The following is a 25,284-nucleotide window of genomic DNA, read 5'->3' on the forward strand; positions in this document are numbered from 1 at the left end:
CATGTGCTTATATAACTACATGTATTTGAGTTCTGTGCCACACATTTACGATTGAAACAGCTGTTTAAATGACTTTATTGATCAAGCAATGCACAAACAGTTAAGGCATTAGTGTATTGGAATAAAGAAAACAGATGATTATTCATGTAGATAAAAAAAAACGACAAAGAAAGTATTAATATATTGCCATCATTCCAAGAGGTGCAAGGATTATACTGGGCTGCTAGTGCTGATGGGAAAACATCTAAGCTGCTGAAAGGCAAGCCTGTCTCACGCTTTGAGCCCAGGTGTTCAGCAGTGCCGTCACCGAGTGCTTGTCAGGAAGCTGAAGGAGTTTAGAGGTCATGTTCTTATGCACAGTCTGCAAGAAAGGGTTGGCCTCTGAAAACAGAGAGGAAGGTAAGGACGTGTTCAGTTCATATGTTTCACAGCCTATGTATTTTCATTTAAACTGGATGCTTAAGAGGGTTTGCATTTTAAAAGGCAGCCTAAGATAGCATGCTGACAGTTAATGCACGAAGACTCACCATACTGCTGACCGTCTTCTTCCCAGTGGGGGCTCTGATCGGGATAGTCAGCGGGAATGCTCAATTGAAGAGGGGGAACACTGGGAAGATTTTTATCATCTAGACAGAGACAGTACCAGGAGTGAATGTTTCATTTGTACAAGTGTACATGACGCATATAGCGGGCATAAGTTTTGAACTGACCTAGTTTACATATGAGATGCACCGTTCCATTGTTGCTGCAAAAAGACGGGTCCAGATTGACCAGGAATTTGGAATTAAGCCGTGCCACCTCCCCTTGAAGTATGTTCGGGATGGTCTGGCGCTCGTCATCTTCAAGCTTCCGTTTACGAGAAGGAATTGAGGGACCCCTGTAATGAAGGAATATATTTTGTAATATGTAAATTTATGAGTTAAAGCTTGGTGGTATATACACAATATAATGGTTTTTTTTTTTTTTAATGCAAAACTATAAATATTGTGAAGCTGTTTTTTGCACTAATGCAATACTTCATTTGTTACGATTATCTTTTGGTTTGCGGGCAATCAATTTTAAAATAATTCAATCTTAATAATGACATTATTAAAAAATATATTTTTAAACCATAAATAAACTACATGGTGATATACTCTGTTATAAATGAATAGTTTATATAATTTAAAAAATGTATAACATGCATTACCATTCAAAAGTTTGGGGTCAGTATGTTTTTTTTAAATACTAAATCATAAAATATATCTTGAGCATCTAATCAGAATATTAAAATTAATTCTGAAGGATCATGTGACACTGAAGACTGGAACAATGGCTGCTGAAAATTCAGCTGTGGCACCACAAGGATAAATTACATTTTAATATATATTCAAATACAAAAGTTATTTTAAATCATAACAATATTACAGTTTACTGTATATCTGATCAAATAAATGCAGCCCTGGTAACTGGCCTTAAATGAGAAATCAATTATAATTTTAGCTGTTAATCTTACGTGATTGGAGGTCCATGAATTGCTGTCATAGCAGGAGCAAACGTGCGGTAAAGTGAATGGTTAAAAACCGGGGAGCGGATGTTGGCCAAAACAGCATCCAGCAGCGGCTGGCAAAGGTACTGCTTTTTGGTACAGGGCACTGGTGGAGGGGGAGGAGTCGGCTGGAAACAAAAGTCAAGACATCACTGTACAAATCTGTTACTGCTTTTAAATGAACAGCAACTTAACTGACTTCCTATCTTGAAGAAAAAAAAAGTTCTCACCACTGCCATGTCATTCTTTAGTTTCTCCAATGCTATTTCACACTTCTGTAGTGTTTTGAGTGGACACCTGGTGGAAAACAGCAATAATGCAACCTTAAAGTCAAAAATCAACACTAGAGAGAGTGTTCAGCATGCCTGCTTTCCTACCTTGTGTTGGGGTCAGTTAAAATGTTTAGCAAACTTTTCATTTTGCTCAAATCCTTCTTCCTGTCTGTAAAGAACAAAACAAAGCATGAGCACTAAAATCAAGGGGGAAAAGTTAAATCAGCTCTAAAAGAGAAAAAGTCTCCAGTACCCTCATTTTTGTCTATTTTGTTAATCATCCTGCGCAGCGGCTCAATATACTTTGACAGCTGCTTCAGTTTATCCATGTAAAGCTGGTCCTCAGATTGTGAGGCCCCAGCTGGACTCATCACAGAGCCTGGATTCCCTGCAATCAAAAAAAAAAAGAAAAGAAAAAAAGTTTAATTAGGGTTGCACCGAAATTCAATTCTGGCTGCCACCGAGAGGCAAATAATTATTTTCATGTTTCGGCTGATAACCAATAACTGGCTGAAAATGTCTAGTTAAATTAAAAATAAAGTTAATCTAACATTTAATTGATGCAAATACATTTAGGCATCACAAGATTATAATTTACAGCACTAAAAATGCAGTCTTAAAATAAATCTCTAAAATTTTCATTTAATTGATTTATTAAAAAAAATTAGAAAAGTTAAAATACAGGGAAATGAGAATGTACAATTAAATATCCAATATATAAAATTGCCTGATACCAATAAATGTAAAAAAGAAAACAATATATTAATTTGTATTATCCATGTTAAAAAATATATACAATGCTTACATTTATTAGACTACCTGTCATAATAAAGAGAAAACACAAATATTTTAGGAATCTGTCAAAAACTTGTTTAAAACTAAAAATGTTATTGTCATTTAGTAGGCAAACAACAAACTGAAACAACTAAAAATAGTCTTTATTCACACATAATTATTGTATTTTGTTCACACATAACTATTATATTTTGTATGGCGTCCTTTGGCCTTTAATTAATGGCAGCAAGAATGCAACCTGTTATCATGTATAGTACTTTTCCACAGTCTCAGTTGTTATTGACTGACAAATAGTTTTAGTTGTTCCCAAAGACTTGCTAATCAATAAAAAAAAATTTTTAACATGGTTAAACGCAAATTTTTTCTGTGATTAATCGCAACTAAAAACACTAATGTTTCTATAGGTTTATATTAGGGATGCACCGATACAGTGGCGTAGCGTCTGGGCATGCAGGGTATGCACGTGCAAATGGGCCCGGGCCGATAGGGGGCCCGCCCATGGGGAACTTTTAATTAAAACAGGTTAATTTTTAAAGTGTAGCCACAATCAATATATTTTTGTATGCATGTCATGTGTAATAATTTCTTGTTTCTCCATAATGTCTAATTTCTCCGTCATTTCTTGTGTGCATTTATTATGCGTTTATTATTTTTTGCACCCCGCGGCTGCCGTAGAACTGTACCGTCATTTTTTACGGCATCGCCGCGTCAAATTAAAAAAAGAAAACACAGTGTGAGAGAGGTTGCTAGACGCTAGCTAATTGAACATTAAAGGATGGAAAAATACAAACATAAAAGTGGGGCCTTAAAGAGAAAAAAGAAGGTGGAGAAGTTAGTTTCGACACAAAAACTAACTAAAATAGACCGGTTTAGTTCTCTTTCTTACCATCCCTTCTGTTGCTTCAGCGGAGCCCTCATTTTCAAAACTGAAGCTAATAAACAGACTATTGGGACGGGCAATTATTTCCATCGAGAATGCACAAAGCCATGAATTAAACACCAGTGACATCGTGCTCGTGGATAAATTTGCCGAAAGAAAGGCCCGGAGAATGCAACTAAATGAGTAAGTAGTTTTATGTTTTTTACATTTTGGGCCGCGGTGCCAAGATCAGTAGTTTATTATTGACATTGGGTGAGCCTTGGTTGGTTTTAGACTTGTTTTTGTTCCGTTCTGGTTGTGAAAAGTTGTTGGGTAGAGTGTTTTTTATGGTATTGTTTGGTATGGTATTTTCTTGATACACTACAGTGAACGTCTATAAATTAATCTTCAATGTACTTGGGGGGCAGGGTTAGGGGGGCCCGTACACATTTTTTTTTGCATATGGGCCCGGGACTGACTTGCTACGCCACTGCACCGATACTACAATTTTGCCCGATATCGATAATTCTTTACATTTGAAAGCCGATAACCAATATATTGGCCGATAAATCTAAATTCAAATTTTGATATACTTTGATAGCCTGAATACATAAACAAAAGGCTCACCATTAAAAGCCATGTCCCAAACACTTCAACATAAATCAAACAAAATACAGTAGCCTAGTTTGAACCAGTGTAAGATTCCTTAACTTTTCAAATTAATTTTACACTCCCAACTTTCTTTATTAAAAAATGGTAACACTTTATAATAAGGCTTCATTTTCTTAGTATCAGTTAGCATGAACCAACAATTAATGAACAATACTTCTACAGCATTTATTAATCTTAATGTTAAGCTCAACATTTTATAAGAAGTTTTTAAGATCCAAAGTTGTATCTGTGAGTTAATGCACTGTGAACTAACAGGAACACAAATATTTTATTAACTAACATTAATAAAGGCTATTGCTCTCTGTTAGTTCATGTTATAATGCATTAAAAAATTATACCTTATTGTAAAGTGTTACCAAAAAATCTATTGCCTAACAAAAAATTAAAATAAAATACCTAAATAATGCAAACAAGTCATTGGATAATATTGGGCTGCATATAAAGAAACAAAATGCATGTACCATAGATAAATAAATTGGAATCGCCTCTGCACGGACAATAAGGAAATTATTTTAATCAAACCATATTGTTGATGAAAATAATACAAGTTATTAATAAAAACGCATCAGTGTTTTTTTTTTATTAACATTTTTAATATTATAGTAATAGTTAACATCTTTAATATTAGGCTTACTGTTTCAAATTACATCATTGCTGTTTAAACTGCGCGCACTGAAGCTGAAGAGAACGAACGTTAAACTGAATCGCTTGCTAGAAGGTTAATCAACTCAACGGTTGCTGAAGAATGCAACTGAACCCAAAGAATTTACAACTAAGTGTATAAAATTATAATGATATGACAGTCCCAATCATAGCTTTTAATGTTCTGCATTGCTGTTTGATCGCACGCGCTGAAGCTGAAGAGAACGAGCACCCGGAAACTGAAGAACTTTTCTAGCAGGTTGAAACGCATCCTATGTGAGATTAGTCAGATCGGTACAATTAAGCTCTTTACTGCATCGTTCATTAACTCAACCAAACGCATCCTAATCCTATATTAGATTAATCAGATATATTACACAAATATTAAAACTTACAATGGCACAAAATGCTGTGAAGGCTCAAGAGAACTTGTCATTGGCGTGCTTGTCATGAAGGCTTAACTCCATAGACGCACTCGTCGCGCTGAAACATCTTATCGGATCGATAACATCAAAAATGACCATTTATCGGCCTATATCGGTATGTGGTCGATATATCGTGCATTTTATAATGTAATAATTTCACAGTTAATCTAAATTAATGTAAAATGTAAAACCAAATTAAAGTAATGTAGAGACAACATGAAGACAGTATATTTTAAATACTTGTTTAATGGCATCTTTTTATGAATGAAGGTCAGCATCACTGATACTAATACAGCCAATGATGTCTGGATAAAAATTATTATTATTAGCCAAAGGATGACTAAAATTAATGGATGCTGCGTTAATTGCGTTAAATATTTTAACGCGTTAAACTGGACAAAAATGAATCGCATGCGTTAACGTTATATACATGTGTGCATATTAAAAACAAGAAAGCTTCTCTGTACCTGGTGTATTCAGGGGTCCAGGTGAAGGTACCTGGAGGGGGTAACTCTGGGGGGTGCGTGCAGAGGCAGGACTATGGGATGGCTGGGGAGAGGGACTTGGTTGGAAACCTCCTGGAGATGGAGTCGGACCAGAGCTAGAGGCAAAAAAAAAAAAAAAAGGTTGAATTAACCTTCTGCAGTTAATACTAGTAAATACATATTGGAGAAAAACTAAACTATTTTACAATACCTGACAGAGTTGGGCTGAGAGGAAGGAGGCTGGGGGGATGGCTGAGGCTGTGGGGGAGGTGGCATCGACTGGGGCGTCTGCACCTGAACTGGGGAGGGTGATGACATCATTTGCTGACCCTTTGAAAAGTTAGGAGAGAGGGAAAATTAAAGTGGGTTCAAAGTAAATAGATGAGTAGAGGAGAGCGGGTAGCCAGTTACCTAGAGATAACAGACATACTGGACAGTCAAGATCAGTTCGCTTTGACTGTAGAGCACCAGTAGATGGGGCTGTTTAACCAGTAGATGATTGCTTCTTATTAACTTCCTCACTAATGTCACTTCATAACAAAATCCAGTCCACTTACCTGTGCCACACACTTTTTAATTTCACTTGCCTAAGTGCTTCTGGGTAATTTCTGACTAAATGTTTCTGATTGTGAAACTGGTTGGGAGTGGGATTGGGGGATAAAGGGAGGCAGAGGAGTGTGGATTATGGACAGCCTTCGCTCTAGTGTAAAGCCACAGACGTACGCACCCACTGGATTGCAGCGCTGAGACCCTGTACTCAGCCCTGCGGTAAATACCTGTGGCATTTGCTGTCCTCCAATGGCAGCGGGGTTTTGAGGAATGGCAGAGTTCGGGGTGGCGCGGGGCAACCGGGGTGGCATTTGCATCCCAGGACGGGGCATCATCTTTGAGGAGGACAGAGGGGACAACAGACATGTCACAAGCAAAACAATAAATGCAGTGCATCAGCGGACATGAGGAAGCACATGCAAGAATGCAAACGGAAATAGATTCGGCAGGTCTGCAAGCATAGATGCACATAGCCACATTCAATTATGCAAAACAAGGCTGTCCAAAAATAAAAAGATGTGCCAGCACGGCAGTATGGTGAGCTTCCTGTCCTTCCAAGAGCATTTAAAGGAATATCCCGGGTTTAATACGAGTAAAGCTCAAATGACTACACTAAGTTGTGAAAATGTTGATTGCTACTAAAAAATAAAATAAATAAATAAATAAATAAAGGACTTGTCTCTCCTGCTTTTACTTTAAAAAAGGAAAAATCTGGGATACAATAAGGCGGTTACAATAGAAGTCAATGGGGACGATTCAATCCAAAGTCGCTTACTAACTTAACTGTTCGGCGTAAAGTTATACAATTAATCTTATTTATATTTAACAGATAATATCAATGAATTCACCTCTAAAACTGCTGTAAAATGGCAAGAAGATTTTTACAGCTCAAATAATTCAAGTTTTTACAGAAGAAATCATGTAAGTACTTTTGCAAAATTACTGTCATCACATCTCTGCTTTTAAATACTCTAAAAATATCCCATTTACACTGTAAACGGCTCACGGTAATGAGTGTGGTAATCAAAATAATGCCGTTTGTTCTTAAATTTTATTGAACCCGGATTATTCCTTTAACAACACTTATTGTTAAGACAAGTCAAGCCACTGGCCAATGGATTTCATGCTCTCTTTTCATGTACCAGAATCATGCAAGGCAAGGAAAGATGCAATTGGTACTTGCATCTCCAGCAAGCCTTTCAATTCTAAATTAAAGCTGTAGTTGAGCTTGCCATCTGCTAATGGCTTTTAGAGGGGAGCTCGGATCAAAAGATGGGCGAATACAATGCAACCATCAAAACCTCCCTTGAAACACATTAAGGAAATCATTTAAAGGCTCAAAGGAAAATATCAGAGTATGTTAACAATCATGGCAAACTGTAATTTATACAGCTTTGTGCAGGCTTACCTAAAAAGGAATGCATTTCTTTTCAGGTGCATGCAGAAAGGGCTAGTGGGTTTAAAACGGCAAGCATGCAGTCTATTAGCTGTTAGCTGCACAAACATGCATCATGCAAATGAGATTAAAAACTAACGCTATTCAAACTTAAACTGACTGCTCTGCTGTATTTCACAGCTCTGCAACAGAATAGAGATTTCTGGCTTTAGAATGAACTAGGGCCACACAGATGGGAAAAGGTGAATAAAAGCAACATGAAGCAAAATGTTATCCACCGAATGCTTGCAGATGAAAGGGCCACCCTTGAGGGAGAGATCTGACTAAATGTATTTGGAAAAGTAAACCAGGCATCTAGTTGAGCATATCTTTATCATACATAACTAAGAACATATATATATATATATATATATATATATATATATATATATATATATATATATATATTAGGGGTGTAACGGTTCACAAAATTCATTGTTCGGTTCGATACGATACAGTGGCGTCACGGTTCGTTACGTTTTCGATACAGCAAAAAGAAAGAAATACCGGAGAAATTTCCTTGATTTTTTTATTTTTTTTTTAATTTATTTAAAAAAAATGTTTTACTTTACTTTGAACAATGATACTTGACCCTTTTTCTGAGGTGTCTTAGCATATTCAACAAAAACAGCTCCTTATAAAAAAAATGAATGTAATATTGTAGTAGTTATAAACAAAGGTTTATTTTATTTCAGTTTTATTTCAAGTTTGCGAGGCTACGGATTAACATTTGAGGGCAGCAATTTTATTAATAATGTTGAAATAATAATTCAAAAGCAAAAAGATTCAAAAAAAAATTTTATTTGGGAGTGGAAATGGCAGCCACCTACTGGTTACAATGGTAATTGAATGTCTTTTCTTTTTATTAAAAAATATATATTTAAGTGTAAGTTTTCCTACATCTTGAGACTTGTAGTTTTATAAATGGGGGTAATCTTTGAAAGACGAACAAATAATGTTTTGGTCATTCCATTAAAAATAAGATTTAAATATGATAATATTTGAGTTTTGAAGTGCTGGAAAAGATGTGTGACGTTCTTGAAAGCATTGAAAGCAAGTATTCCTGCCAAACATCCATCCTTTCAGTTAGTGCTACTACATTAAAGGGGTGGTAAAACATGATTTCACTTTTCTAACTTTAGTTAGTGTGTATTGTTGCTGTTTGAGCATAAACAACATCTGCAAAGTTACACCGCTCAAAGTTCAAAGCAAACGGAGATATTTGCTTTTACAGAAATCAATTTCTAAAGACTACAGCAAACAGCCGGTTTTGGACTACACGACATTCCTTGGGAGTTGCTGACGTCAGCAAACCCCAATAAACCCCTCCTCAGAGAATACGAAATAAGGAGGGCGAGGCCATTTTATATTGCGTTGGAGAAGATTTATTGTGGTATAGGAGTAGGGCTGGGTACCGAGTTAGATACTTTTTAGGTACCGACCGAATTGCCTCGATACTATCGAGTATCGAAAAATGACATGTTGTTCGGTTCCAGATTTCGATACCTAAGGAGTTAACTCGTCAACGTCAGTGCTCAAACAAATACATATGAAATCCACATACACGCAAACTCTACACACACAAGAGGCGCGCGTGCACACACAAACTCTCCACGCGCATACTTATGAGACGTAAACACACACACAAACTCGCGCACATACTCAATGACACGCGAGAACACACACAAACTCTCAGTGCACATATTCATATAAGACGCCAGCACACACACATAATACCTTAAAGATGTGGACAAGTCGATCAAAAGTGTGGGTTCATTTCTCCAGGCTCGATGCCAACAGCGCGCGATGCAGTATTTGCGGTAAAATAATTGCTGCAAAGACCGGTATACCACTGCAAATATGATGAAGACCTTGACAGTGCACCGAGTAAACATAAAAGTTGCTCCGTCTTCGACTGGTAAATGAAGAGATACCTTGTTGATCACACAGGATCATGAAAAAATGTATCATAGTTTCCAAAATATTAAGCAGCAAACTGTTTTCATATTTCTGAAGGGTCATGTAACACTGAAGTAATGATTTTGAAAATTCAGCTTTGAATTCAATTAATTTCAATAAATTACATTTTGAAATATATTCAAATAAGATTTTAAATTGTAATACTATTTCACAATATTACAAGTTTTACTGTATTTTTTATTTTTTAAAAATTCAGCTTTGGTGAGCATGAGCTCTTTATAAAAAATGTTTTGTTCCTTTGTGCTTTTTTTTCCTTTTTGAACTGGCTAGGAGCATGAGTCAAACTGAAAAAATATGATTATGTTTATATATATATATATATATATATATATATATATATATATATATATATAATTTATATAATTATAGTTATGTAATCTTGTTCAAATGTATTTCATAAAATTGGTATCGAAAAAAGTATTGTTAGGAACCGGTATCGAAACTGAGGTATCGAAATTGGCACCGGATCACAAGATTTTGAACAATACCCAGCCCTATACAGGAGTGTTGTTGCCGCCGCAATGTCTTCGAAACGCTGTTTATTTAATCAGTGCTCGGATTGCAAGTCCACTTTGTTCAGGAAGTAAAGAAAGTAAACAAATGAGGCTCTGCAAACCAGCTTGTTATATGCTCATTCATACTTAACGTTATCCGACAAACACCTAACGTTACAAACTTTTTTAAATCTCAACAGCGAACTTGGAATTAGAGTAAATTATTCTTTGATTAGAGCTTTTATGTATTGTTAATCGCTTGTTTATCTACAGGCATGGTAAACATGGTTCTGTGTTTGATTTGGCTACTGTAGTAAAGCCAATGTTTAGTGTTCGTTTTGGGTTAATAGTTCTGGCGCCAGATATATGGCTACAATTGTTCTAAAAATACAAAAGTAACCGTGCCATACAGTCAGTAACGATCACTATAGATCCGCAGTCTTTAGTAAAAAAAATCCCTTTGAGGACTGTAGTATAATTTGTTAGAACGATTATATGAAATTCTTGTTTATGAAGTTTATTTTTTTGTAATACTATAATAATTAGTTCAATTAAATAACAGCGTATCTAAAAGGTAATGAGAGAACAACAAACGAACCTTTCTGATACGTCGTTTAACAGCCGTTCTTGAACAGGTTCTGCTCGATCATCCTCACTAACATTCTCTGGGTCTGATTCGGGCTCCAATTGGTATGGTTTTATTGACGCCATCATTTATAATACACCAAAGCACAAACTAGGCTATCGGTAAAGGAACGGGGCGTGACGTTTCCGGAAAACGTGCACTAGTCGGTTAGCGAATCACAACACACTGGGCCAGCTAACCAATCTGAGTCCATTGCGTATTTTTGAGGCACTGGCTTCATAGAACGTTGCTGATCTGTGGACTTAAAGCCTATAACTAGTTAATTTATGGAATTGTTTCTCCTGGTTTCCATGTCAGCGCTGTTTGATCTAATAGAGATCTAGTTAATAACGGAGACAATTGAATGCTTTTCACTATAGATCTCGCAGCGATGTTATAACTTATGTGGCGAATTTAAATGCTTTCTTTACTGGATTTCTTAGCACTGTGTAGTAACAGTGTCGCTTGATCAAGATCGGCTCGCGCTGCACTGACAATGGTCCACTCCAAACTATTATGCGATTATTTTATGTGCAGCTTAAATACTACTACTGCGGTAGTAAATGCTGCTCCATCTGAACGCCAGAGGACGCTCTCGCGTGGACACGCCAAATATGCCTCGCCACTGAAGTAGATAACGCTCGTCATTCCAGGAAATCCCTACGCTTTGATTAAACATGACTAATAAACACACAACTGCCTTATTCTGTGTAAGAAGCCACATCATCTCACAGAAGGATGCACAACTGCCGTTATGAAGGGAGTTGAGTAAAAGTATGTTATTAAATGTTGTCTTTTGTTAGACAAGAGGTTATTAAATGCTTGTCATGTTTGGAAATTTGTTTGGCGCATGTTGCTTCTTCAAATGCACGTTACAAGTGACTCAAACTCAGTGCTTTCAGATGGTGCAGCGTTTACAGAGCCGTGCATCAATGATAAGCTGCGCATAAAAAAAATTAAAGAAATAAAATAAAATATTTGCAGCCTTTGGGATTTCAAAATCTTGATAAGCCAACTTGATTTAAGTGCGATTACATGGAAATTGCGGTTAATCGTGCAGCCCTATTCAAGTCTCACAAAAGCAACAAAAACAAAGCACCATCAACTTTTCATCCACTATATTATGTCTTCTAAAGCAATTCCATAGTTTAATGTGACAGAGATGAATATTGAAGTCGTTAAATTCAAGTTCATGTAAAGCTGCATTTCCACTGCACGCAACCTTCGCAAGGGAAGTTAGAAATTGGACTTGAAGCAACCGTAGTGCTTCCCTCTGCTTCAGTCATTCTCCATTCAGCACTCAAACAGCATGTCGCTTTCGGTTACGACAGTCAACATAATGAAACTCTCTCCAAGATGATTCAATGTTCCTATTATTATACTTGATCCATAGATAAAGGCCTATGGTTTTGTATAAAATGACTATCTTGCTGTAGTTTATTGCCATTCATGTAACTTTCTCCTGGGTGTCTTTTAGAACACAGCAATGGAATAGAGAGCAATATGAATTGTAACTGAAATTTAAAACTGTTAAAAGAAAAGACTTAATAAACTATTGCATTGATATAATATACTACGGATCAATATCTCTTTCCTTTTTGCTTTGAACTTTCCAATGGGAAGCCCTGCGCGTGCACGCTACGACTCCATGATGCTTCAAGTGCATCATTCTGAATCTGCACATAAGCGCTTTGTGCCACTCGGTTTTGGAGCCTTTCATATTATAATACTTTGTGTAATGAAAAATACAAAGAGCAATGTGTAACATTTGAACAGATTTAGTGCTACACTTATTGACTTTTATTTGCTCTCCATCTCCACTAAATAATGTTTTAGTCACTAAATGTTTAAATTTAATGCAATTATTGTGCTCATGATTTTTCTAGAGTAACTTTTGCTGATTTTTCCATTAATCTAGTTTAATGTTTAATTTAATCAGATTATGATCATAATTTTTTTAATTAGTTGGTTTTCTTTATAATGATGTTTAACACACAGAGGTATAGAAATAAAAAAAATTTAAAAATCACTGCGCTGTAACGGATCGGTATCGGCAGACTTAGAATTTTTGGTATCAGATTGGTTCTGAAAAAATGGTATCGTTGCATCCCATACATGTATATATATATATATATTAGGGCCGGGACTTTAACGCGTTAATTAAGATTAATTAATTACAGACTCTTAACGCGTTAATTAAGATTAAACGCGTTAAACATTTTTTCAACATTTTTCCGCACCGTTGAACGTTTCTCACTGGATGAGTTTTGGCGGACCGATTATACAGGAGCACCAACTAGCGTTCATGACTTCAGACAACAACAAACCACAGTGAACATGAACGAAGAAGCTGACGAGACCGCTTTGGTTGGCCCCGTGGTTGGAAGCGTCGATAAGAGCATGGTTGTGTGCAAGTTATGCAACAAGCAATTCGCATATCACCACAGCACATCGGGGCTCAAGTATCACCTCAACGCAAAACAGAGCAGCTAGCAGCATTTTTCAAGGGCATTCTAAAAATCCATGTGAAAAAAATTACTTCTCACTGTTCTCAGGTCAAATATTTATGCAATTAAAAAGCGATTAATTTCGATTAATTAATTAGATTAATTTTTTTAATCAAATCCCGGCACTAATATATAAATATATATATATATATATATATATATATATATATATATATATATATATAAACACACACACACACTGAACAAAATTATAAACGCAACACTTGTTTTTGCCCCCATTTTTCATGAGCTGAATTCAAAGATCTAAGACTTCTTCCATGTACACAAAAGGCCTATTTCTCTCAAATATTCTTCACAAATCTGTGTTAGTGAGCACTTCTCTTTTGCAGAGATAATCCATCCACCTCACATCCGTGAAGAGAACACTTCTCCAAAGTGCCAGACGCCATCGAATGTGGGCATTCACCCACTCAAGTCGGTTACGACGACGAACTGCAGTCAGGTCGAGACCCCAATGAGGGCAACGAGCATGCAGATGAGCTTCCCTGAGAGGGTTTCTGACAGTTTGTGCAGAAATTCTTTGGTTATTTAAACCGATTGTTGCAGCAGCTGTCCGGTAGGTTGGTCTCCGACGATCTTGCAGTTGAAGATGCTGGATGTGGAGGTCCTGGGCTGGTGTGGTTACACGTGGTCTGCGGTTGTGAGGCCAATTTGGATGTACTGCCAAATTCTCTGAACCGCTTTTGGAGACGGCTTATGGTAGAGAAATGAACATTCAATTCACGAGCAGCAGCTCTGGTGGACATTCCTGCAGTCAGCATGCCAATTACACGCTCCCTCAAAACTTGCGACATCTGTGGCATTGTGCTGTGTGATAAAATGTGCTGCACATTTTAGAGTGGCCTTTTATTGTGGCCAGCCTAAGGCAAACCTGTGCAATAATCATGCCGTCTAATCAGCATCTTGATATGCCACACCTGCGAGGTGGATGGATTATCTCGGCAAAGGAGGAGTGCTCACTAACAAAGATTAAGGGTGCTTTCACACTGGCAGTTTATTTCAGAATGGGGCAAGGTTCGCATGAAAAATCGCTAATGTGAACGCTGTCATGTGGACCCAGGTGCGCACTAGGGTACCGAGCCCGAGACTACCTAGAGGAGGTGGTCTGAGTTCGGTTGCTCCCAAACCGTGCTTCGGTTCGCGTGTATGTGAAAGCAACACGAACTTGGGTGCGCACTTATTCAGGAGGTAAAGTATCCTGCGCATGTGTTTTAGCCGATTATGATGTATTTAGTTAAATAAAAGACACGTAAGAGATGATAGTGTTGATGATTTACGAGCAAGATTGAGTCTGCAGTGTATTCGCGCATAGTGCGTGCTATCAGGGCAACAAATTAATGGAAATCCACTGTCTCCTCAAAAGAGTCCATTTCCAAGCAGCGGAAATACACCTTATGCGACACACACACAGTTAAACCTGTGTTTTTTACTCAGCTATGAATAATAGCACCAAATTAATAAAAAACACAACATATTGACCCGCGTTGTGTTTTCTATCATGTGCCGTGCACGTTTGCGATGACGTAAGATGCACGCAAACACACCAGAGTTCGATAGAATCAAGTTGAATGTGAAACCAGACCAATACTGCGGGGGGCGTCGGGAACAATCGCGCGCGCGCTCGGACCACAGCAAACGAGCCCAGGGTGAAAGCACCCTTAGACATATTTGTGAACAATATTTGAGATAAATAGGCCTTTTGTGTACATAGAAAAAGTCTTACATCTTATCTTTGAGTTCAGCTCAAGAAAAATGGGGGCAAAAACAGAAGTGTTGCATTTATAATTTTGTTCAGTGTATATGGCAAGTGCTGACAAATAAAGCAAAATTAGCCTTCAGAATGCATTTGTAGCAAAGAGTGTTGGTCATTTATTAACTAAAACTAGCTACGCTAAAGAACTAACCACGTTGTCAGCATAGTGATTTTTTTATTTATCAGCTTTTACAGTAACAAGACTTTTTTTCCCAACAAGTAGTGTACTTTTTAACAATTGTGATATTGAAACATTATACATTTCAAAATAAATTTTAAGTACTTAAACTTCTACTAAAACTTCAAAACTAAGTTCAATTGCCTATTTTAAAAAACACTTGTTATTTTGCCATATTTTATTTTGAAATACACATTATATAGAATTATTCAGCTGTTCGCTTACAAATTGTCTAAATACGGCTCGTGCTCTTCTTTTCAAAGTACCTTAAGTATTCATGGTTTAAGTTTTAAGTATCATTTATGTCGATAGCACAAACAATACGAGTTAGGTGGAAAAGTTTAATACTTAAATTAGGGGTTTGGAAAAACCCTTAAACCCAAGTATGAGTAATAGTAGCAGTGGTGCTTGCTAGTTATGAGTAGTTTGTCAAGCTACTTGTGAAGTAGCCTCCCCAACACTGCTGAAGATGTCAGTAGCTTATTTGGTCATAAACATTGAGCTGTGATTGGAGAACAAGGCCCACCGCTGTGGCTCACAACTAAACCTCTATTGACAAGAAAAATGATGTATAATCCTTCTGTTGTTATTTAGACATTGTGCATTACACTACAGCCCACCACCAGGCAAGGAATAAACAGTTCTGACGTCCAAAAGAAATTCAAGTATTGATTTTGGTAGCATGCAATCACTTCACGCTCAAGTCTCTTATCTCAATCCTCACCACGGCTTGCACTGGGTTTACCTGGCCAGGGACTCCTGCGAGCTGGGCCGCCTGCTGCATCTGTTGAACCTGTTGCTGCTGCTGCTGTTGTTGTTGTTGCTGCTGCTGCTGCTGTTGTTGTTGTTGTTGTTGCTGTTGTTGCTGCTGTTGTTGTTGTTGTTGTTGCTGTTGCTGCTGCTGCTGCTGCTGCTGCTGCTGTAATACTCTCGCCTGCTTGTATAAACAGAAGCAAACAGAAAGATATACCAGAAACTAAGACTAGCTGGGGTAGTATGCGTATCATTTGCCTCTCCCGACCACTTGTGTTCAGATGAAGTGAGACGGATGTCAATAACAGGTGTAAACGGAGACTCAAAGTGGTTATTATGCATTTTGCATTATGATTGCATCCTGTTAGGGCAGCTGATCTTTACCTGCATTACCTGCTGGAGCTTCAGATGTTGCTGCTGCTGTTGGTTGAGTGAGCTGATTTGTTGATGCTGTCCTGGAGTCATTTGTGGTAATGACTGGGGCACCAAGACTTGCTGCTGCGAGTGAGGGGGCATCTGACCTGCCACTCCCTGAGCCTGTACCTGGGCTTGACCTTGAGCTTGGACCTGAGCCTGTACCTGGGCTTGAAGCTGCTGCATTTGCTGGATACTCTGGGCTTGGGCATGAGCGTGGGCCTGTGCTTGAGCTTGGGCCTGTGCTTGAGCTTGAGCTTGAGCCTGGGCTTGAGCTTGAGCTTGAGCTTGGGCCTGGGCTTGAGCTTGAGCCTGTGCATGAGCCAGTTGCTGCTGCTGCTGTTGTTGTTGCTGTTGTTGTTGGTGTTGTTGCTGTTGTTGTTGGTGTTGTTGCTGTTGGTGTTGTTGCTGTTGTTGTTGGTGTTGTTGCTGTTGCAGTTGCTGCAGCATTCTGGTTTGGTGCAACTGGAATTAAAGACATTAAAAGAATAAATACACAATGAGTAAATTATGAAATTATAAATAATAATGAGTAAGTAAATTAACACTTTAATTCAAATACTGTCATGTAGAAACTTTTTTTGGCCATGATTTCATGATTTAATTTTTGTTTTCCAGTCGGGTTGCTAATACAATGCTAAATCAGATATATGTACAACAACAATTTTTGGAAAAAAAATTACATTACGAAGTCTAAAAATCAATTTCAATAGTAACGTTACATTGGGTGTAATTAGTCTTTTAATGAGATCTACTAATATTGTTAGTGCCGAGATCTACAAATTTTGTTTGAGTTCTTCAATGGTCTAGCGGTAGATCTTTTGCCAAGCGTGTCAAGATGTTCTGGGTTCTAATCCGCACTCGTATAGTTTTTTTTTTTTTTCATCAAAACCGAATATGTTCATCAGTGGTTACTGTCTATATCAAACAGGGACACTTTTGTGTGCATTTTGTTTTGTGATTTCACCGAAACAAATAGAGAGACATCGCAACGGCAATAGATTGAAGAGCACGTCCGAGTGAATACTGCGAGAGCCACAAGAGAACACTGTGCCTCATAATGTTTCAAAAAGCGGTGGGGGACATTATCGATCCTGAAAAAAAGTGGTGGGGACATGTCCCACCCGCAAATTACGCCTATGCTCATGATCAATAAAAATGAAAGCCCCACTTTCACATGAATGCTTTACTTTGAGTGTCAGAAAGTTTGAATCCATGTGCTAACACACTATAACTATATAAAGCTGCTTTGAAACAAACAAATATGTATGGTAACAAGCTACATAAATAAAGGTGACTTGACCATCATATATTCTGCTATAAGCAGCATAAAATTATTAGAGCACCATTTACTTGCCTCAAAAAGTCTGGAATTATTATTATTATTATTATGTATTGCTACACTTATTACTCATTAACACTTTTAACATTGTCAGACTTTAAAACAACGGAGCTGTTGAATCTATGATTCAGAATCTGACACAGACTGATTCATGTTCCATACTGGTCACACAAATTTCAGTTCAGTTAGAACCAGATGCATATTTGTATTGATTCTAATATGAATATTTTGTATCCAATTGTTGATATTAGTGTTTTGAAAAAGTTGATTGATGTTTTGACTCTTAACCAATTTTGCGAGCCCTGGAATGGATGTATCAGAGATGGATGTCTATGAAGTTAATGTATCAAATTAATACAATGTTAAACAAATTAAATATTTACACCTACAGTATATAACTGGTGTGCGTAAGTTGATAAGCGAAACACATGGAGTGGAATAAGCACTCAGTGGCTCAGACATGCGAGCTTGTCAAGCACATCCCTTTTTCACTGACATCGCTGGAAAGTTTGTATTTCGGTCGGATATGTAAATAGCAAAGAAAGTAAATCAAGGCACGTTGATGAGGGAGTGAGTGAGAGTGAGAGAGAGAGAGAGAGAGAGACACACTTGTTGCATGCTCTTGATTGTTCACACAGCACACGTGAGTCATTACATTAAAACTAAATCGTATAAGCAAGTAAAAACTTGAACGGTTATGTTATTTATGTATAACAAGTGGTTCCCTACATTATTACAGGACAAGTAGTTTACTGTGCACAAACATCCGAAGCACGCGCCCAGAAAGCTGCGTCTCAGACAGCGCTTGGATACCGCATTGAATTCTCCTTCACGTTTTCTTGCGCTTGAACTGACGAATTCACTCAAAATGATCTAAAGACGCCCATCTTGGCGAATATCCTAGTAAACTTAGTTAGCAATGTCTCAGGCCACATCCACACGAAGCCAGAGCTTTCCCTATACAATGTTTTTATTCCTCGTTCTAAAAAAAATTCCGTAAACACGGCGGCGTCTCAAGAAATATCTGCGTACACACGAAACCACTGAAGCCGACTCAAACCGATGTAGTTTACATGCCAGACCAGTACGAGGCTCTGTAATTCTGACACGGATAGACTTAAAACAGAGAAGACTTATTATATATACAGTATACAAACTGTATACAATAATATTAGGCACAGTAGCTTATTTTCTTTTCTTTTTTTACCAAGAACTTCATTGAACAATATGAAAAACCATAAATGGCCTGGTACAAAATAGGGATGAGTCACGATATTCGATTAGTTAGCAGACGCATAAAGCTTGAGAACCGGCAAATAGCCTAATCATTATGAATGTAAATATAACGAATCAAATATAACAAGGAGACATTTTTATTGTTTATTAATAAACTAGTGTTTTCTGTGACGATGCTGACTCGCCACCTTCGCAGTATTGTGAAGGTGCCTATAGAGAGAAATGCACACTTCATACAGATTATAAGTGTTGTCTGTTTCTTTTCATTTTAAATTGTTGTTTTTTTAAAGTAGACATTTCAAACTTTCTATACTGTAGATATTTCTGAGTTTCGGTTCATTTATGAGTTCATTTATAAGCTCCAGTTTACGAGCAATGCAAGTTATATCGCGTCGGCGCCTCCATGTCATGATTATATTATCTGCTATATTTGCTGTTTATTTATTTATTAAATCCAGGCAATTGGTTGATGAAACATTGATTAAAATTAAGATACAATTTATACAAAACGAAATTCACTTTAAAGAAAGGCTTTATACAAAACAAAACTTAATAAAGTGGTCAAAATGATGTCTCTCGATATTGCGCATCTTATGATTAGGCTACTCATACTGTTCACTTTTCATATAATCAACATAGATTTAATGGAAAAAATAACATATTATTTGAACATAAATATGAAACTAACTTTACTTTAATGGCTACAACACGTAGGCCTACAGTACAGAGAAATTTAATGTCAGAGCGAACGCCGTGTCACTGGTGAGCACGTGTGGGGGTGCGTATTTTGAATAATATTCTAATCATTCCCAGCTATCGTCGAACATTTTTTTTGCTTGAAATGCCCATCCCTACAAAATACGAAATGTCTTAATCAGAAAAAATACAAGCATCATAGCATAAGAAAGAAATGTAAATAAATAAAGAAGTAAAATAAATAAATAAAAATACATTAAAGTAGGCCTAAATAATAAATATAGAAATAAAAGAGGTCGTTTTCAGATTTATCCACTCACACCGGTTTCAAAAAATAGCGGTTTCAGTCTCCCAAAACGTCGGATCCATCTGGACAAAACGCTGATACGATCATTTTTTTTTTACGTATACAGCTAAACGCGTCTCCGTTTGGACAGGACCTCAAGATAACGTAAACAGTTGATAAATAAAACACATGTGAAACAGTATATTGAATCCGTGCATTCGGTTTTGAAGTGACAGCAGCTTAATAAACCTGCTGCTGTGTTTTAAAGGATTAGTTCACTTTTTAAAAAACTTTTGCTGATAATTTACTCACCCCCATGTCATCCAAGATGTCCATGTCTTTCTTTCTTCAGTCGAAAAGAAATTAAGGTTTTTGATGAAAACATTCTAGGATCTTTCTCCATATAATGGACTTCATGGGGTACCAAACGGTCCAAGGTCAAATGACAGTTTCAGTGCAGCTTCAAATGAAATGGCTTTAAACGACACCAGACGATGCATAAGGGTCTTATCTTGCGAAACGATCGGTCATTTCAAAAATAAATAAAAAGGTTTAAGTTTTATAAGCATAAATGCTCGCCTTGCTCTGCTCTGTGATGCACGTTCGTGACTCTCCTGTTCGAACTCGTTCATCAAAATGAACAAATCTTTTTTCGAGTCATTTCGTTCGTTGAATGAACTAAATGACTCCAAAAAAGATTCGTTCATTTTGAATTCGCAAGATAAAACCCTTATGCATCGCCTGGTGTCGTTTAAAGCCATTTGAAGCTGCACTGAAACTGTCATTTGACCTTGGACCGTTTGTTACCCCATGAAGTCCATTATATGGAGAAAAATCCTAGAATGTTTTCATCAAAAACCTTAATTTCTTTTCGACTGAAGAAAGAAAGACATGGACATCATGGATGACATGGGGGTGAGTAAATTATCAGCAAAAGTTTTTTAAAAAGTGAACTAATCCTTTAATGTTAATCAAATGACAAAAAAATCAGTCATTGCTCTTGATTGAATACATTTTTTAACTTTAAGGAATATTAATCTATATTTAATTTATACAGTGAAGACTATGCAATGTTGTTTTACACTGTTCAATTCAATTATTCAATATTATTACATTATTCAAATTCTAGAAGAAAGAAAAGTAGAAGAAAAATATAGCATTGAGCCCTGCTGAAGCAGCTCTAAATATGCCCTGTGCTAATAAATGAAAGATTAAATATGATAGAGCAATAGAATGAACAATGAAAGTAACAGAGGCTTGAACCAAACATTTTAACAGGCATAATTAAGCATGAAAATAACTGAATGAAATATATATTTGCTAAACCAATTAGTCCAATGAATATTATTCATATTATTTTGGTTTATCTACCCCTATATATGTAAAAATTACAAATGCAATTAAAATACAAGTATCAGCGAGTAAAAAAAAAAAAGAAAGTAGGCTATCGGTATCGGACAACTGGCCTAATTCTGGAAAAAGTGGTATTGCTGAATCCCTAATCACCACCATTTAAGTAGCAAACATTAATCTTTCGATTCTCCGTTACCTGGTTCTGTTGTTGCTGCTGAGTCTGGGCCTGCTGCTGTTGCTGATTCTGATGCTGCATTTGCTGATTCTGATGGTGCTGCTGTTGAAGTTGCTGGAGCTGCCTTATCTGTTGGAACTGCTGCTGCATGGCATTCTGCTGCATAGCTGCTGGCTGCTGAGGCTGCATGCCTGCCTGCTGCTGCAGTTGGAACTGCATGGGCTGCTGCTGTTGCGGCTGCTGTATCATCTGCATCTGCCCTGCACCTCCTGCTGGGGTAGATATTGCATCATGTCATTTTGAGGAAATGTATGAGAATTAGAATAAGATTATTATAAAGCCACACAGTCTCTCTAATCAGTTGACAGCTATTGAATTTACCAGCCTGCTGGCCTCCCGCTACTCCCTGCATGGCATGTTGACCCATTTGCATTTGCCCTATACCACCCATTGGTGCGCCAGGGGGGCGTGGTCCAATGCCAATAACTCCAGGACCACCTCCACCCACACCTGGTAAATTCTGCAGGGCATTCATGGGGTCTAAAAATAAACAATGTTACTTTGAAATTCAGCAGAAAATGTATTCTGACAGTTAAATAGTAGACTTAAGATCATCTTAAATAACTCTTTAATTTACCAGGCCCACCTTGAGTCTTTTTATCTGCAATTAAACACAATAATTTTAATTCACGGTCCACATCCAAACATTACAGCAGTAAGACAGAAAAAAAAAGCATAGTAAACAGTGAATTGCCTACTTACGAATGTCTCTAAAATGAATTATCAGCCTTGCAACCAGAGATAAATACTCCTCCTGTCCCCCCCCCCCCCCAAAAAAAATATTAAATATATTTAAACAAATCACACAAAACATTTCCGTTAAACAGCGAGTTAACGCGTATATTTAAAAGTAGTACTTACTCTGGTCTTTGCTTTGATAAAAACATGGCTCTCCATGTCAGTACTGGACTTTGTGTGAGCAGTTCCTGCTTTTCTCATGGCTTCATCTCTGCAATAAAGCAGAAGTCTGAATATTTTATCACAACTGATGCACAAGAAATGTTACCTATTGTTTACTGACACTATCAATCATTTAAGAAATGTCTCAGAACATTTAGAATTATTAGAAGAGTTCTTGAAACAAAGAATAAAACTATTACAAGCAAAGAGAAAATAAACTTAATATTCTAAGAGGGTTACAACAATCAATGCATGAAATTCTGAAATGAACTAAGGTGTATTATCATAGTATTACACCAACAAGAGTATCGCAAGCAAATGAATTTATGAATTCTTCTTTAAAGAAAGAAATAAGTTACTAATTTAGGTCTATTCTCAAGACACCTTTTTTTTTTTTTACTGATACAGAAGTTTGGGGATAAATTCCTTTTAACAATAAAGAAAAGTCAATCCAAAGCATATAAACACAATTCCAAAATATGTTGGTAATTGTTTCTTCAAAGTGATGACAAAAGGAGCAATTTGGCAACTATTAGAAGAGTTTATGCCTAAAGTGATCACAAGAGCGATAATATATCTTTAAGGTTAATTTTATTTGCCTACAACGTTAAACAGCATTTATATATAATTAATACATATTTTTCTTGAACATATTTGACTAGAATTTAATTAGGCTTACTTTACATTAGCAAACCGCATAGCTAAACAAACTCTAAACAGAAAATGTAATCTCACTTAATGAACATAATGCCGTGATCAGATAAATATCATATATAAATACAGCCTATTTTGAAATTTCGACTGTTTAACAGATGAGCTGATAACAAACCTGAGCATCCGCTAGTTAGCAGCTAACTAGCTAGCTGACTCTGAGACTTTATATGCGCTTTATATACGGATATAACCAAAAAAATATTTGTATGCTCACATTTGCGCCACTACTTTCTGTCGAAAGGCTGGACTCCTCCAATCACTATCAGGACCTGGGACCTCCATAACTGTTATTGCTGAACAACGTTGAACAAGCTGCTTCCAGTTAGCGATGTCCGCTTCGCAAATGAATCATTCCACTGAGTCGAATCTTTTCAAGGAAACGGTTGAACCAGCTCAATCTGAAAGATTTGTTCAAGAATCTATAAAAGAACTGTTCTCGAGTCGAAGAAATAATACAAATAAATCCACTTGAAATATAAGTTTACGGCTTAATTTCTTTTCAGATTTATTAAACACACAACAGAGTTGTAAACTGTAGGCCTATTTTATTAAAACGTGACAGCTTTTTAGGTAACGTTAGAGATATTAAATCGAAAGTGTTTGCGAAAATACAAAATATATGTAGGTGTAAAATACTTTACCTTTCTGAATATCTGCAACAAACTAAATTATTACACAACAAATGATAATTGAAAAATAATAATAAATAAAAATTTAAAATAGATAAAAAAAAGTGCAATAGGCTAGGCTACGTAAAATAATCACCGAAACGGTTCATTGACATGAAAGAAATGAAACAAAAGAACCGATTCGCAGAAATTAGTCTGACTTCCCTACCAGGCTTGGATAAAAACAGCGCGATATTCTCAAAATCTCCTCTAGCAAATCTGGAATATAAAGGGTATTCATTATTAGGCCTATTATTACATTATTATTATTATCAGGCCTATTATTATTATTATTATTATTATTTGTAATTTGTGTAGGCTATTAGCGCACAATGAAATCTTCAATCAAATTTCCTTTGACGTCAATAGATATACCTCTGAATGATGTATGGTTTTTAGATTACATTTGCAACCCCTAGTGGTTGTCACTAACCTGTGTCATGTGTCAATTATATGCTTTATAGCCCTAACCATAATTTAAATCATGCTTAAAGTGTATTTTGATTTCATTGATGTGTACGTGAATAATTGCCATATATGGTTTTATAAAACTGATTATTGAGATACTATAGTTGTTATTAGTAGGCCTATTGTAAATGTTTTTAATTTGTTTTATTTTTATATTTTCCGGGTTTTTTTTACATGTTACAGTAAATAGTCCTTTTGTTGTGTGTTTTTGTCTTTTTTATTCGTTTTTTCTTATTTGAAAATATATTTTTTTGTATTTCCGTTTAGTTATTTTAGGACATCAAGTTAAACTAAATGAGAAACATGAGAAATGTTATACCTTATATATTTTATTTTATTTCAGTTAATGTTTACCTTATTTATTTTATTTCAAGTGCCGAAAACGTATTTTATGCTTATTATATTTTAAATTATAATAACACTAATATGAATTCAACATTTATAACAGTGAGAGTTACTTTAGCATTGCATTAGGCTACTGACTTTTATTTTCATTTTCAGATGTGTGTTGGGTGTGGTTACTGGGCAGACATGGGTGACATGTCAAAAGAAAAGCGTCTACATTTCACACCTCGGTTAAATGTTGGCTTCCTGCCCAAACATAAAAAACCCCATTTTCTTCAATTAGTAATGCTGAAGATGGCAGGCAATTCAAGGCCTTGACAAAAGGCATTTCTTATAATTTCCCGCATGTTGCATCACTATAAGTGCAGTTGACATTGTCTACTTTAAGACTTAACAGTTGTATGGCAGTATAGACTATATCCGTATGATCATATTCTTGACAAACTGCTGCTAGAGGCAGAAGTTGCCAAGAGGACTGAGGTCAGTATATGATATCAATAAATAAAAATAACTATTTTTTGTTTCACTGCACGTTTGTCCTTGCCTAAACAATGAGCACATCTTTGTAAAGGTCCGGATGTGATGTAATAGTGTCAGTGATGGTTCAGTATCCTTTAGTTTTGAAAGGTATTTGAAGTCCATGCACCGATCTCC

General features: G+C 36.5%; 1 protein-coding gene across 16 annotated transcripts; it reads right to left on the minus strand.

The window, feature by feature from the left end:
- Positions 1 to 59: 59 nt before the first annotated feature.
- med15 (mediator complex subunit 15) lies at positions 60 to 23,518 on the minus strand. 16 transcript variants are annotated; one of them, XM_077232892.1, is made up of 18 exons: positions 23,364 to 23,518; positions 22,397 to 22,484; positions 22,238 to 22,289; positions 22,122 to 22,136; positions 21,857 to 22,015; positions 21,497 to 21,747; positions 16,358 to 16,852; positions 15,966 to 16,157; positions 6,455 to 6,562; positions 5,890 to 6,008; positions 5,661 to 5,794; positions 2,054 to 2,188; positions 1,906 to 1,969; positions 1,759 to 1,825; positions 1,496 to 1,656; positions 711 to 877; positions 528 to 626; positions 60 to 381 (listed from the first exon to the last, which is right to left on the minus strand). In XM_077232892.1, exons 1-18 carry the CDS (start codon positions 23,429 to 23,431, stop codon positions 245 to 247), a joined length of 2,511 nt encoding a protein of 836 aa, XP_077089007.1. In that variant the 5' UTR covers positions 23,432 to 23,518; the 3' UTR covers positions 60 to 244. The 16 variants fall into 16 exon arrangements, with proteins under 16 accessions (XP_077089007.1, XP_077089009.1, XP_077089008.1 ...); XM_077232894.1 differs by having other exon boundaries at positions 15,966 to 16,154; positions 16,367 to 16,852; positions 22,113 to 22,136; XM_077232893.1 differs by having other exon boundaries at positions 16,367 to 16,852; positions 22,113 to 22,136.
- Positions 23,519 to 25,284: the final 1,766 nt, after the last annotated feature.

The sequence above is a fragment of the Siphateles boraxobius genome, unplaced genomic scaffold (genome assembly GCF_051911475.1).
Source record: "Siphateles boraxobius isolate OS27281-9 unplaced genomic scaffold, OSU_SipBor_1 18, whole genome shotgun sequence".
NCBI classification, from domain to species: domain Eukaryota; kingdom Metazoa; phylum Chordata; class Actinopteri; order Cypriniformes; family Leuciscidae; genus Siphateles; species Siphateles boraxobius.

Coding starts and splice junctions, on each gene's coding strand:
- med15 (XM_077232890.1), bottom strand. CDS start 23,431: ATGGAGGTCCCAGGTCCTGATAGTGATTGGAGGAGTCCAGCCTTTCGA. Junction 22,290..22,396: donor TTATCAAAGCAAAGACCAGA/GTAAGTACTACT, acceptor GGGGGGGGACAG/GAGGAGTATTTATCTCTGGT. Junction 16,853..21,496: donor AGCAGCAACAACAGAACCAG/GTAACGGAGAAT, acceptor CTTTAATTCCAG/TTGCACCAAACCAGAATGCT.